This window comes from Leiobunum rupestre, chromosome 10, assembly GCF_980474605.1.
Source record: "Leiobunum rupestre chromosome 10, qqLeiRupe1.1.hap1, whole genome shotgun sequence".
Taxonomy (NCBI): domain Eukaryota; kingdom Metazoa; phylum Arthropoda; class Arachnida; order Opiliones; family Sclerosomatidae; genus Leiobunum; species Leiobunum rupestre.
The window spans coordinates 5,590,396-5,600,984 of NC_143393.1; the positions used below are offsets into that span (position 1 = coordinate 5,590,396).

Genomic DNA, 10,589 nt, shown 5'->3' on the forward strand with positions numbered 1-10,589 from the left:
GCACTCCGCTCAGACCCACCCGTGGTAACTTTTATCTCCGCGCCGCACCCTAGGGTAATCCGCGGTTGGGTCTGAGCGGAGCGCGGTGGGCTCCCCTGAAAGTTTTTATTATCTTTGATTATGTCAATGTGTTTATCTCCCTGATAAGAAAATTCTACTTTCAAAAATCTATAAATGTAAACTTTAATCGTGTCCATTGTTTAAATCACAATTGAACCGTCATATTACTATAAACCATATAAACGTAGAAACCGAACGTTTACGCGTCATAGTGGAAGACAGCATAGAACTTGAAAGATAAAGTGAAACACGCGAACTAGTTTAAACAGTCTCTCAGTTCGAAACTAAATCTAGAATAATTGACATCGTGAATCAGTACCATTAGAACTTTTTGTAATGTTGTATACCATTGACTAGCTTAAGTCCTGTAAAAATTGTGCGATTTAATATTAAAATAAAAATAATATATATATAAATATCAATATTGAAATATTTATAGAAATAAAAGGTAGAAAATAGAAGATATCTTATTTTTTAAAACATTTCTTAATTTCTTTATTGACTTAAAATATTTACAATATTTTACAAATTTTGATTCGGTTTAACGTCGTAATTTGTATATGAGTTAGTGTACAATTCCTCGTCGGGTAAAATATTCTGCCCATAGCCATTTAGAGATAATTTCTGCACAAATTTACAATATTTATAATTTTTCCAAAGGTACGAAACTATGATTAAGAGATAAGTAAGTTGTATATAAAACAGTTCTGAATAGAAAATTAAAATAAATAATAATGTTTTTAATATCTGTTTAATAAATAATATTTATAGTAATTAAAGGTGGCAGATGTTTTCGCAAACAACCAGTGTACTTTTTATCAAATATTATAAACAATTTAAGCAGCGTGCCTATATTATTCTGTCTGCGTATCTATTTTTTTTTTAATTTAATTTCCATCTGTATGCATTTGGATAGAACATACCTTAGTTTATCGGAGCGAAGATCGTGTGGTACAGCTTAAATTTGCTTTAATTACCCTGAAATGATACCATAAGGCTGAAAAGGCTGGAGCCTAGGGCGGCAGATTTTAGGGGCGGCAAATTTGGGGACCGATTTCTACAAGACATTTTCCGGTGACTTTTCCCTTTTCAATTTCATTGTACATTCAACGTACCGAAAATTTGTATAAGTTCTATAAGCTCTATGCTAAAACACCCAGTTCCCGGCCCACAACCAGTAATCGGCTTCTGCGTCTCTGCCTGTACTTTGTATGAGTGAGAAGAGAACAAAATTGCGGCATATATATTTTACACTACCCCCCACTCATACAAGTCCGACTACTGGTCAGGGGTGGAGAAATAAGGTACGCAGGGTACGCAACTGCGTACGGGCGCGAGGGTTTTTTGGGGCGCAAAAAATTCTAGGACTATTAGGTAAGCAAATTTTTTTAGTTGGCGCAGTGGCAGCGTTGGGAAGTTGTTTTAATTTAATTTAAAAAATAGAACATTTATCCTGCAAAATGTATCTGATACAAGTTAAAAAATTAAGTTACGGAGTAAAATATAAATAATAAATAAATTAAATAATAAATATAAATGCATCTGTATTAGTATTATCGAAGATTCTAAATACGAATTTTGTTTTCCCGAGTCAGGCGGCTATTAACGTAGTAATAGCCGTTCGTGCTACTCCGTCGAAGTTTTAGCCGTTCGTGTGTAGTTTTTAGATTAACGGACTATCTCTATTCTTTACCGAAAATTCAAACACGTGTAAACAATTTTATTCTCTTCAAAATTAAAAAAGCTTAATCAGTATCACATGTGCACTTTATGTATTGTAAGAAACTTTCATAGCTTCATTCAATTTGTTTTTTTTAAATGATTGTAAGCAGGGTTCGAAATAAAAAACCCATACAAAAAAACCCCGCTAGTTCTTTTGTTCTCTACCCACTTAAAATTTTAATAAGACCCCAAAAAACTCAATAAAACCCGATGTATCCGGGTTAAACCCTGAAAATTGCGGAGTTTAACGGTAATAGTAAGCGTAGGGTGCTGACGGTAAGCTCGCGTGGCATGAATGACCACTCGTAAATAAGGCAATAAAAGTCGTTTGCGACTTGGGGCCTGTGGTGGTGCCTAAGGTATTAGTCTAGTTAATTATTAAAAAAAATAGATACCCAAAAACTATTTCTTGTGCAATTTCAACCAAGTTGTTGTATTGTAAAAAAAGTGGGAACTGACAATTGTAAAGGTAAGGGCGGCAAAATGTGAACAGCCTACTTTTGAGAAATGTGTAAATCCGCCACTGTAAATGCTACAAGAAAAACCTCGTCCTTCACCATAAGAAAGAAAAATGGGGAATAGGATTTAGTTTTGGTTATCGTTTTGTTTATACTGTAATAGCAACAAAGGATTAGTTTTGCAGAACTTTTTATATTATCACGTTTTGATCCTTATTACCGTATGGATTTCCACACATTTGAAGAATATAAAACACAATGCAAATAATTTAATTCTTTTAACTGATAATACTGATTTGAAAACCTTGATGTAATTTTATTTATCAGCTGTGGGTTTTTATGCTATATAATTTCAAATGCAGGTATTGTTTAAAGTACAAATGCATAATTTAATGTATCAGGTTTTGTATTTTTGTGTTTATTGATAATAGAAATACCGATATTATTATGCAACTAAATATTACATTTACGTATTGGTGAGCTTTAAAGGTACTTGGATCTTTTTAACTAAGAACCCTATGTAAATAATGTAACCATATTAATAGTTAATTAATAAATTATAAAAATAATAACGCTTTCTATGCTTTAAGAAATATGTTTACTTTCTTCATATATTAAGCTATTTCAAATACCACAATGGGTTCAAGTACGTACCATAAATATAATATAGCAATTAAAATTTTAATAACACCTGATACTTTTAGTATTTTGTTTATTATTTTCCATTGCCGCCGTTAGATGTCACCAAAGCATCTATTTAAATAAATTTATCCCTTGTTAAAAAACCCTTTGTTTTCTAGATTTGAGGTTTGCTTTTAAGCATCACTGTAATTAAGAAAGAAATATAATAACATAATGCAACAATTTTTTTTTACCTGAGTGTAATACCTTGATATATTGTTTAACTTCTTTCATTTTTAAAAATGTAATTGCTTGACTTAAATAAAGCGTGAAAATTATTAGTTTCAAATGATATTTACAAATCTTATCCACTTTAAAGTCCATTTTTCAGGTATTAGTAAGTATTTCATACAAACTAACTTCTAAGTTTGAAAAAAAATATGGATTTAGTACGTAAATAAAATCCTTTTAAAGTACTTTGAAGGACTCTTTATACGTTTTGAACTTGAATAAAATTAAAAACAATAATCTAAGATACCCTTTAAAGTTAAATTCCTTTAGAGTTTATCAGTAAAACCACTTACTCTAAGTATTTTTAAATCCGTTCGGTCTAATAGTAGATTACGCACCTATAATCCATGATGTTTTCATTTAAATTCAAATTATAACGAATTGAAAGTTTGAAGAAAATATTAATTTAGTTTGTAAATGAAATCCTTTTATAGTACTTTGAAGGGCTCTTAATACGTTTTGAACTTCCAAACTAAATTAATTTACTAAGTTACGTTTAAAAGAATCTTTTGTAACAATTCCAATATGTAAATATAGGTATAAGGATTGAAAAAATACTTAAAGAAACTCAGCGTAAATTAGAATGGAAATCGGCTCCGGTAACGGTTTGGCAAATTTTAATTCTAAACTCAGGTTACTGTTTTTTACAAGATGCAAGTGATTAGCGTTGTTATTAAGCTCCGAGGTATCCAAAATCTAAAAGCACGCTTTAATTTTCTATTTTTGTTTGAAAATAACCAAAACTATGCAGTTTTTTTTAAAAGAATCTCACAAATTATACTAACTTTTAACAAAATATCCCCAATTATAAAAACTTTTAACCAGGGATAAAAATGAAACTCTTCAAAATATCTACAAAACTCAATTTTCGTAAATAGACAATAGTTTTAAAATTAAGTTGGCTTATGGCAAAAATTATAATAATTTAGGAAATTCTGTTAAAAATTAGTAATTTTAATATTTTAATATTTTTATATTTTTTATTTTATTTCATTTTATTTTATATTTAATTTTATTTCATATTTTATTTTATTTTATTTCATATTTTATTTTATTTCATATTTTATTTTATTTCATATTTTTATTTTATATTTTATATAACAGGTCTTAAGCCAATCAATGACATACAATATTATCCCTTTACTTCTCTGCTCCCTTCCAACTATCTTGCAATATTTTCAATCCAATTGTATTTGGTTTTATATCTTTAACTTTAATTCTCAGTACAATTTCCCTTTGACAAGCTTCTTCTAACTTCAATTCCCACTTTTTTAAATGCTTTTCCATTTCGTCCAAATGCTCTTTTATTTCTTGCATATCTAACCACGTCATATTATACTATTCCACTATTTCACTAACTTCCTCGAATGAATGGAAATCCATATGACTAGAAGTAACAGAACACAATAAATATAAAACGTCCAGCAATGTTAAAAGTTAGGTCACCAGAAAGACCCTTTCCTCTTGTTGTTTCTATTTCAGTGGAAACGAAACTTGGATTATTCATGACGGTTCAAATTTGATTTTATAAATGGACACGTATAGTAGGGAGCTGGATCGAGAGTGTGGGGGATAAAAAAAAATAATCTAGGTGAAAAAATTATTATAAATAAATACCGATTCAATATACGAACGAAACTTAATTATTAATTTAATTAAACTCATTTATAAATTTTATAAATTAACTTGAAATATCGTAAAGCCAATAAAAATAATATAAATTTCCTACAAATCACCCATTTTAGGGATAAAAATGAAACGATTCCAAATACGTACAAAACTTAATTTTCATAAATAGACAATAGTTTTGAAATTAAGTTGGCTTATGGTAAAAATTAGAATAATTTAGGATATTCTGTTAAAAATTAGTACAATTGGGGAAAATTGGTTAAAATTTGGTATAATTTGGATACTTGTTAATGTTACTCATAAGTATGCCTATGTATAACATTTCCATTGAAAAAATTCAATGAGACCTTGTTTCACGCAGAACATACATTAAGCGGACCCAAAAATGCAAAAATGCTTATAATCCTTGCGCTATTGAAAAGGTTAACAAGGAAACAAAATCTCGTGATCGCTAGACACGAGCTAAACTTGAGATGGATGGAAAAAAATAAGGCTCTTCGTTTTTCCAACAACTTTTCTGATGTACCCAAAAATGGACCAAAATAGACCAAAAGTACCCTAAAAATGACCAAAGTCACCATTTTCGGCCCTATGTACCCCATTTCGGACCAAAAGTACCTATTAGCTTCATTGTAATGTTAAACCCCCATAGAGATTCCCCTAAAAAGAAAAAAACTTGTGGTCCAATTTTGGGTACATTAATTATTTCGGAGAGGGAATCCAGGTTTTAAATTCAAATTAACCGCGCCCCCCGGCAATCCGCGCCTCCCAGGTAATCCACGCACGCGCGCGGGAACACTATCTTCCCGCCTAGGTTATCACTTTTTACATCATTTCAACTTATTCCGTACGATAAAACGTGATAAGATATACGTTCAAGTGTCAAAAAAAAATTCCATTCTACGTTACTTTAACAACGAATTGGGGTATTTTCGATCGATTGGAACTCAATGTTAAATCGTTTTCCAACGAATTGGATTTCGGTCGAATGGGCGCAAAGCAAAATTATTGCATTAAATTACTATTCTTAATTACTATTCGAAAGGAAAGGCCTTCGAGTGAAAAACAAAAACGCGCGCGCGTTCAATTTCTTGTGGGGTGTATATTTTTTGCCCTTTCAAGGTGGTCTGCTTTGCATGTTCTTGTTTTGATATTTATTTTTAACAGCTAGATAATGCCAACATAATCCACCTGGTTTCAATTATAGCAACGTTTTTTTTTTTCAGCTTTTTAAATTTCGGTCCGTTGAAACCTTCTGCAATTAACTCATAAAAAAGGAATTTTTTAATTTTCGGCCGTAAGTAGGTTTTCCAAGGATGATTTTATACAGCGCGAAAGCCTTATTCTCCTTGGTGTAGCCACGTGGCGCAATTTCGCTCTCATTCGCGAATTTTTCGATTTTCTTCGCTGAGTTAGCTCGCAATCAACGAATCCAGGAATTTAGGCCTAGCTTAATTTATGTATTATGGAGAAAAGAACTGGGTTAGTTTCCGAGAGTTGGACTTTGATATTTTCGATTTAACAATGTTTTGGAATAAAATTATTTGTGAATTGAATATTTTTAATAATGGAAGTTGAAACATTAGGCCTTGGACGCGGTAAATCTCTGCCGCTAGCCTCACATTGGATTAAGAAAATTCAACACCACACACACTCCTATACCCCGTCTCCCTTAACAATTTCCCTATCATTATACCCCGACAGAATATTTATCTTTTTTTATTACATTTATTTTGTAGAAGTTTAGGATCCGATTTGTCGGTAAGCACGGAGACTTCACTTTCCTCGGCCATTTTCGCGACTAAAGAATGCGTGGATTTTGCGTAAAAACCGCGAGAGGCGCATTTATACAAAATAAATTCGGCAAATATGGTTCTGCTTTTTTACAGGGGGAAAGGCTATGGCAGATAGCGCATGCGCAGTCGTTCTTTTTATCTATAAGATAATTTACCCCCCTGCGTGGTCACTTGCGTTGCCCTTTAATGTAAATCTCTTTACCAAACAGATGTATATGAAGTATCTAGATGGGAATCGAAGAGATGTATTAGCTGCACAGTTGAAAGTCATAATGCTCCGGCCCAGCAGGACCTCGCTCTTAAATTCCTAGGGTTGACGACCAAAATAGAAAAAAGGCTTCGTTGAAATTTTAGACCAGGGACTTTAAATACTGTTTAAGTTTACTTTTGTACGCTGGTTACCTCGATTTGTTTACAAAGTCCTTTTTTACCTATCACACGAACCCAAACCTTCATGTTCGCATTTCCCTGCTTAGTTTTGCGCTTGTTGCAGCCTACTTCCAGGGGCTAGTAGGCCACACCTTGAAGCTCTCTGGCGCTCTTTTCACTCCTCGTAGAAAAATGGGGGAAAAACAGGCATACTTCTCAACTCACCCCCTACAACTCCTTAAAATGTTTGCATAACATTTTAAAACACCCTGTATATATTATTATTTTCCATGTCAGATATTAAATAACCTTCAACGTGAGCTTTTCTACTGACATTGGCTGTTGGTTTGGCCCCGTCTGTCCAGTGCCATTTCAGTGCCCCGCTGGTTTTTGCTGAATGGGACCCGAATCAAATGCACCTTCCGTCGTTCATCTGAGACCATAAGTCTATAATATTGTTTCACAAGTTTGTCACTTTGGGGCATATTTTACTGCGAGGTAGTAACGAAGTGACGTCATCTCAAGAAGAAAATCTTCCCTTAGCGAGGCGCTGTCAAGGGTTACGTGTGACGCGGGAGCAAGCGGACGTAAAACGGTGACGAAGCCCGTAATGCAGCCTATCTTGCGTATAGCTCTCAGTAAAATTTTTGCATGTAAAGAATAGGAAGTGTCACTTTTGCTGAAACTCAGGAAAAGTTTTTTAAGACTTATCTTTTAAGTTATGTCGGTGGACAACTTGTTTCGGTGTATAGCAATTTGTGGTTTCGGCCATGATACATCAGCGGATACATTTCACGACCACGCAAATATTTTTAGTCATCAGATTAAGACATCAGATTTTTAAAATACAGTCATTTATGTGAAAACTAGCTTCCTCATAAAATTATTTAGAAATCGACTTATTACATTTGGCTTCTCCACACTAAATTTATTTAAAACAAACAGTGGCGGCGGAACAAGGAAGTACAGGGATACATCGTACCGTCCTAGAAGGCGGGAGTACAATCATTGTATTTGTACCCCTAAATTACCCATTCAAAAATTTCTTAAATCACATTTTGGTCTCTTATTTTCGAAAACCATCAGAAATTATAATTAAACTATGCATAATATAATATTATTTTCATATAATTATATAAATTAAGAAAGTGATTAAATTAAATACTGAATTAGATTTGCTATTAGCTCTTTTGTACTACACATCAATTTGTAAAGACTAGCCGCTTGAAAAGGGGCCATGGTAAAAAAAATTCAACTTGTACGAGTTAGCGTTTTCTTTTCATATATTGCAGAAGTAGGTGCTTTTGGAAATAAATAAAAACTTATATTTGAGTTTCTACTACTGTTATTGTAGCACCCATGTATTATGTACAGTAGTAAGGCATTCTTAACAGTATAGCATTCAAAGTAGTTTTGTCCCTATCCGAATAACACCAATAAACTTTTCACGTGATATGATGCATGAATCTGTTGCAGACAATACTTTTAGTATAACTCCTCAGTTACCGGATTACTCTACTGTCCATCAAAAGTACGTTTCAAGCGAATAACATTAGCGGTGTAGGAAGATGAATACTTCTCTCCGTGATATATATTATATACTTCTGGTAACAAGTACCATAATAGTAAGAAAGACAAGTTTGAAGCAATTAGAAGAAAATACAAATAAAATATTTCTTTTTACGAATATCTCATAGCTCGATAAATAAAAAGTACTTTTAAAGCCAATTACACAGAGCTGTAAATAAAATAAGAAATATAATAAAAGTACTAAAATTTTAACTATATATTAATTTAATTTATGTTAATATTTCAAGTATCAATCAAGTCGAAAAATAAAACTATTTCGTCTGCTATTTAATTTCTATAAATAACCAACGAATGAACTCGTTGAATATAACGAGGGAAATTTAAACTGTTGAAACGAAAGACTTTCAATCGTAATGAAATTTTGCTTAAAAACATGAAAAATGTGTAATTATTTTAAAAAAAAAATTATAAATCTCTTTTTTAACTAACAAACACTAGGTTCCCACCAATGTAAGCTAAGTTCTTTGGCAAAGTCATTGTCAAAACTTAAAAATTTCGTTAACGAGTGTCTGATAAGTCGGCCAGATACCATTTGCAAAATGTAAGAATGGTAACGCAATTTCTTCACCCTTGATCGTTTATTGGGATTATTGTTGATTGTCAGTTTGAAAAAGTGGGCGAGATATTTCATAATTTGGTCGTCCAGCTCGGCGCTAGGATAGGCTCTCGATACGCAACTTTTCAGGCTTTCTGGCTCTTGAAGTAGGTTTATCAATGGTTCACGCTGGGCCAAGAAATCCAACAAAATCGCTTCGTTTTCGGAGTCGTCTAATTTTTCAAAATTTTCTAAAATCTGTCCACCAGTAAGAAGGAAAGCGGTCAACAAACCCAGACACCAAATGTCCACTTTCTCGTCGTCAACAAGATCAGCCGTCTTAGCGGCTGTCAAAGTCTCGGGTGGTTGCAGCGCAAGAGGACAACCTACGCTTCGGACATCCACAATCGGTCTGTTAGTCAAAAACGTGAAGTCGGCGAGCGTGGCTTGTCCGTCTATACCCAGAAGTACGTTGTCGGCTTTTAGGTCCAAATGGTACATTTTGTTCTTGTGCAAATAGTGCACAGCGTCCAAAATTTCGGGAATCCATTGTCTAACTATTTGGAAAGAACGAGGGCTGGTCCTGAAATGTGCGCTCGTCACTTTGGAACGCAGATTGCCTTGACATAGGGGCATCTTGTAGGCGGTCCATTTGTAGCTATCCTCCACCTAGAAATATTAACGTTCGTAAATTATTTCTTCGTGATTATGCGTTACTTCGTATCAAATACCCCTTTGCTGTCCTCCAAGCCGTAAACATCCAAGCTTTCCAACGGAAAATGGGCGATCATAGATAGGATATTGGGATGTTCTATCTTCATCCAACAGGCTATAACTTCTTCATCTCGAAAGGGTTCCACTTTAACTGCAATCTCTCGTTTCGAGTACTGATTAGTCATTTTAGCCACTGCCCCGTTAGAACCCCAGTCCAGTAATTCTTCGAATCTCAAACCTTGCTCTTTTCCTACAAGCTCAATGCTTTTTCTTTAAATATATAAAAGTTTAACTGTAAAATATTATTCAAGGTTACCTTAACAAAATTTCGTGAAAGCTTACCGATATAATTCTTCCGTCAAACTTTCCGTGGAACTGCTCGTTGATAACTTTGCATCACTTGCGACGGGTTTAGGTCATTTTTTGTGACTTTTATTCAGCACCGTAACCAGGGGCTTGATTCTACTCTTATCGTTAGGAGTTAACGAAAGAAAATTTTCGTTGGCTCCATTGAAATTATATTAGCTAACGAAAAATTATTTTCGTTAAGTAGCTAACGATAAGAGTAGAATCACGCCCCAGGATTTGATTTCAGGGTGGGCACGCAATGGAAAAAAATAAAAAAAAAATAAAAAATTGTACATACAACCATACGGTCCAGGGTGGGCACGGCCTGACCGCCCCCCCCCCCTGGTTACGGCCCTGCTTTTATTTAACAAATTTTTGGACCTAGTAAATTTAATCTATTAAGTAAACAAGTTAAAATCTTTGACAATCAGATTTTTAAGCCTTTTTTGTTTCAAA

At 33.5% G+C, this 10,589-nt stretch overlaps 1 protein-coding gene across 5 annotated transcripts; it reads right to left on the minus strand.

The window, feature by feature from the left end:
• Positions 1 to 8,934: 8,934 nt before the first annotated feature.
• LOC149923409 (uncharacterized) lies at positions 8,935 to 10,576 on the minus strand. 5 transcript variants are annotated; one of them, XM_090161510.1, is made up of 5 exons: positions 10,432 to 10,576; positions 10,128 to 10,310; positions 9,803 to 10,055; positions 9,365 to 9,740; positions 8,935 to 9,304 (listed from the first exon to the last, which is right to left on the minus strand). In XM_090161510.1, the coding sequence occupies exons 3-5, from the start codon at positions 9,968 to 9,970 to the stop codon at positions 8,961 to 8,963; spliced, it is 888 nt and encodes a 295-aa protein (XP_090017636.1). In that variant the 5' UTR covers positions 9,971 to 10,055; positions 10,128 to 10,310; positions 10,432 to 10,576; the 3' UTR covers positions 8,935 to 8,960. The 5 variants fall into 5 exon arrangements, with proteins under 5 accessions (XP_090017636.1, XP_090017635.1, XP_090017633.1 ...); XM_090161509.1 differs by having other exon boundaries at positions 8,935 to 9,740; positions 10,128 to 10,184; XM_090161507.1 differs by having other exon boundaries at positions 8,935 to 9,740; positions 10,128 to 10,247.
• Positions 10,577 to 10,589: the final 13 nt, after the last annotated feature.